Raw genomic sequence first — 4,779 nt, 5'->3', positions numbered from 1 at the left:
CTTCTACAACTGTACAGTAGTTGCCGGCAAGAAAATGGTAGTTCGACTTCGTTTCGTTAAAAGCTGATCTCTGTCACCGTTACACTAGTAGCAAAGTCTTGTTATTTACTAGGGCTCCGGGCTTGGATCAAATGTCTCTGTCGGATATGTATTCTGTTTATTGGCGACTATGTGTAACAAGATGGGTGTAGAGGAACTGTCGTCCAGCGGTTCTAAATAGTTAGGTCGCTAATTTGATTTGCGAAGTAGTAAAGAATAAATTATCAAACTGAGATGATTTCAGAATTTCAGTACAGTGTGTGATCCGAGAAGGATAACAGTGCTATGCCATTCACTTTCATGAAGACTAATTTTAAATAGTTCATCATTTCACTACAAAAGTTCATCATGATGTTCGCATCCTGCCAGTTTGAGTGCCGAGAATCGGTAGACGATGTATCGCTAAATGACACACTACGTTTACATGCAACATAATACCATCAGAAGACAGAAACTGAGTTTTGCTGTCCTGTTTGCATATTAAGGCCAAAACTGATCTTGTTAGGCCGATAATACATTGCTTTTCCGACCCTTAGTTATTTTACTACCATTTTAGGTGAGTGAAATCATCATGAAAGGTAGAGAGATGTTGCGCGTTGAGTTACGAATAATTGTCAGGATCAAGAGCGGCAGGAAGATGCCATTATTGTTCAAATACAGTAGCTGTTTGTTGTTGAATGTCAAAGGGAAGAAGAAAAGCTAATAAAACAACAACACAAAATATAAAACAGAGGAGAGAAATAAGAAGCTAAAAATATTTCGCAGCTGGAACATGAGTCGATATGCTTCGACTGGAACGGTAATTTACATTGAATTTTTAAAAATCACAGGTGATCACGAAATATCCTGTAAGTATTGCTACAGTCTGTCTTCAAGTAACTGAATTAAGAATTAGTCACTTTTCTGTGTTATTTCTTGAAAACTGTACACAGATTACCGGTATGTATTTTTTTCCTAAACTGATTCCTTGCGTCTGCTGCATCCACTTCCTTTACGTACTTATTCAGCAGCTGCTCCAGTTATGTTTCTCTTTTCGTTTCGTCATGACAGGTTTTTGATGTTATTTTCCACAAAACTTCTTGTTCCCTGATCAAATCAGTGAATTCAGTGATAATATATTTAAAAGTACCTGTTATGCAATACATTTTATACATTGAAGGATTACTTAGCTAAAACAGAGTAGGCGTTTGATAAAAAAATGTTATACAAATAAATAATAATAATAATAATGAGTATAAAATGTCCACCATTCCACATAACACCTTCACTTTGTTTTTTTCCTTCTTTTTTCCTTTCTAGAAATACTTACATCCAAGCTATGCATAGCACAATACAAACACCTCTTCCTCTTTCTGAACTCAAACATCTCACTCATTATGGCGGATGCTGACTCAGATCACCAGTGTGTGTGTGTGTGTGTGTGAAACAATGTGTGTATAGTGTGTGCAGTGACTGATAGTGATATATGAGTGAACAGTGTGGCATGACATTATTTAATAAGCTATTTCTAAAAAGAAGCATTGTATGTCGGGAGTAAATCTAATGATTGTATCTAATTAGAAGTCTGTAAATATATGTGTATACGAATTAGCTTATTTTAAATTGATCTAAATTTGTAAATACTTTGACATGTCCTATATCCTTGTAAAAAAGAGATCTACAGATGAATAATGCTGCTACTACTACTACCCTATATAACCATGCAGTATGATTCACACAACTGCACGAACATAAAAAAACTGTTTTTTTAGCAGTGTAATAGTGAAGCATTATCGATTTCAGGTATAGAACACAAATTTATTTTCATAAATAAATTTTTAGTAGTTTCTAAACATTTGAATGGTTAACAACTTATTTCAATTTGTTAAGTATCAGAGAAGGTCATTTTTATTTGTTATAAAGCACTTCTATTTTCAGACTCAATTTATCATAGTACTAATGATGAGTTGCAGCCAGGCACTCATTTTCATGCGCAAACTGCATGTGGCATCCATCAAATTGCCTACTACTTCCATGCAATCAGTGTCAGATCGTTGCTATGTGCACACTTGCAGTCTATGGAACGATCAAACACCCATGTGACGGATCGTTGTGATCCATTCCTCGTGTTGTGTAGACTCTTTAGTCCTACAATTCTCACAAGGTATTCGAAGATATTAGTGAATGGTGCAAGAGTGGTTCCATAACTAAACTGGTAAAAATTAGTTTTCATAAATGTAAAACTAAGATCACTGTAAAAAATGTTAAAATTACCAGCATAATTTATGTGTGCTGCACTCAAGAATAAGTGTGGCAAAATATTTTATAGTTTAGAAGGGTTAGAAGGGGTTCAGGAACGAAGCACATATCGGTGGCGTCTCAGCACAAGATTTCATCTCGAACAAATTGGTACATAAAAATACTCTTTTAACGCTTCTGTAAGCTCATTTATGTATGTGCTGCAACTGTAGAACAGACTTTGTTCCACAAAGAATTTTCCTTAAACTGAAACAATTCGTTAGAAATTACAACAATCTGTTACTGGAATGTTAGTGTAGGTCCATTATTTTATTTAAGAACACTTCCAAGTGACTATCCCCAGATTACCCCCATATAACATGAATAGAAGAGTTGAACACAAATAATCTATTTCAAATCCATATGCTTCACCCACAACAGCGTTCCAGGACGGTTGAAATTTCTTATCCATTGATTCCTTAATCATTCTGGCTGCGAGCTGCAAACAAAGCAGAAAAAAAGCTTGTTATATTTATTAGTATGGCACGTGTTTGCATGAATTTCAGAGGACACTGCGGCCATTGTTTAGCATGGCAGAAGAATGATACAGGCTTCTGCGTTTCAGTTAGTTGCATCTTATTAGTTGATAAGTGTTTCGTTGATCAGATTGAAGAGAAACCAGATGTAGGAAGTGTCAAATGAACGCAAGATACACAAATTAAAAAATTGGTTATTAGCTAATTATGGTTTATAACTGACTATTGTATTCATTTCTGTTCAAGAATAGCTCTACGATGGAGGAGTTGTTAGGAAGAAACAACTTTACTGCACATATGACAACACTTCTTTGCTGTCAGACATTTTAATTCCATGTGCAGATTAAAAATAGTTAGTTGCTGTGTATTAAACTTCTTCCTGTGATAAACCTGGATTAACTAGATGGCGAAGTGCAGAACATTTTTTCCTTCTAGTATTGTTTTTGGGAATGTCTCTATTTACATAGGAACTGCAGTAGATTATTGACAGCAAATGTCATTAACGAAACATTATATGAAAAGGCTGTGGTTGATATTCTCAATTGCTTAAATAAATGCCTGCAAGATAAGTATGTGTCAACCCATAACGTAACTCTATTTTTTGCAATGAACATTTATTACTTAATTGAGGAATTATCCCCTCATACTATACAGTGGGTAATTAACGAGTTATTTATGCTTACAACTTACTGATTTCTATGTTCCCAAAGTTGGCAATCACTCTTAAGGCAAAAGTAGCTGCGGCTAAGCTTTTTAACATCCATGTAATATGGTTTTTAGGTTTCATCAACATGCACACCCACGAACTTCGAATTTTGTACCATGTTAATAGTATTTTTGTTGATATGATATATTGATAGATGGTGGGGTGTTTCTGAAAGTACGAAAGGATGAGCTGTTTCACTTTCAAAGTTTAAAACGACTCATTTCTGCAAAACCAGTTAAGATTAACGAAGACGTTTTTACCATTTTGCTTGTTGCTGTTTCTTTATTCTCCTTGACAGTAATTCTGACTTTGGCGGAAAGAAATATTTTATCCTTTCAATCAAATAAAATAACAAGAACAGTAATTGAGCCATTATTCGAAAACCCTGATTATCATTATGTGTCTTGTTTCTTAAATGACAAGTTGTGAAGGCAATCTTTCTCAACATTTTTTGTCTATTTAAAATGTTTCATTGGTGCTTAAAAAATTACCTAAATACGTCAAGTTAGGAAACGACAAGTACAATGGGAAAAAAACTGTGATGCGAACAACCATCATTCACATTAATATGCAAAGACCTCTGACTTATCAAGAAACGTTTGTCAAGTGATGGGTTCTGCGGCAGCACAGCTAATCCTTTCATAAAATAATCTGAATGCATAAAAACGCTGCACACACGAACCGTGTCACGAAAATTGTGTACTGGTACTTACGAAATTGTTTGGTGCATGTTTCTCACAGGCAGTGACAATCAGATCAACTGCTTCATTTTTTATTTCTTCGGTCATGTCGCAGGTCTGGAAGAGAAATTAAGTACGATTTTTTTTCGGGAAACGAGATATATTTATGCTTCTACAACGCAATAAACTTACTTTCACAAGCGCATACGTATGTTCAACTTTCTTTGTTTCAGCTTCCTTTTTCACCTCTCCCTCTGCCATCCTTTACGAGAAGCTTGTAACGCTATAGAACACTCCTACGTGGACACTGAATATTCGTTTGCTTTTCGGCAGTTGTTTTCTAAGACGTTTGTTTAGAGTGAAGACACAATATGGTACAGATATTATTAAATCACTAAATCTGTTGAGACAGATGAAGTCTGTAGTCGTAAGGAAAAAAAATTGCGTAGAAATGATCTGAAACTACAGAGATGTGAAAGTGCTAGCTGTGATTTAAGAGGACGATCAGCTCTCCTTCCGATAAGTACAGCGTCCGTGCCACCGCTGTCATATTATACGTTGCTGTGATCCTCATTCAGAAGACTGATTTGGCGCAGTTCTC

At 35.4% G+C, this 4,779-nt stretch overlaps 1 protein-coding gene across 1 annotated transcript; it reads right to left on the bottom strand.

The window, feature by feature from the left end:
- Window positions 1-2,590: 2,590 nt before the first annotated feature.
- Window positions 2,591-4,439, bottom strand: LOC124786528 (dynein axonemal light chain 4-like). Its single transcript, XM_047254309.1, has 3 exons — window positions 4,371-4,439; window positions 4,212-4,295; window positions 2,591-2,755 (listed from the first exon to the last, which is right to left on the bottom strand). The coding sequence occupies exons 1-3, from the start codon at window positions 4,437-4,439 to the stop codon at window positions 2,591-2,593; spliced, it is 318 nt and encodes a 105-aa protein (XP_047110265.1).
- Between the last annotated feature and the right edge of the window lie 340 nt (window positions 4,440-4,779).

The sequence above is a fragment of the Schistocerca piceifrons genome, chromosome 1 (genome assembly GCF_021461385.2).
Source record: "Schistocerca piceifrons isolate TAMUIC-IGC-003096 chromosome 1, iqSchPice1.1, whole genome shotgun sequence".
NCBI classification, from domain to species: domain Eukaryota; kingdom Metazoa; phylum Arthropoda; class Insecta; order Orthoptera; family Acrididae; genus Schistocerca; species Schistocerca piceifrons.
The sequence above is the reverse complement of the archived record's forward strand: the minus strand, read 5'-3'. Positions and strand labels throughout refer to the sequence as shown.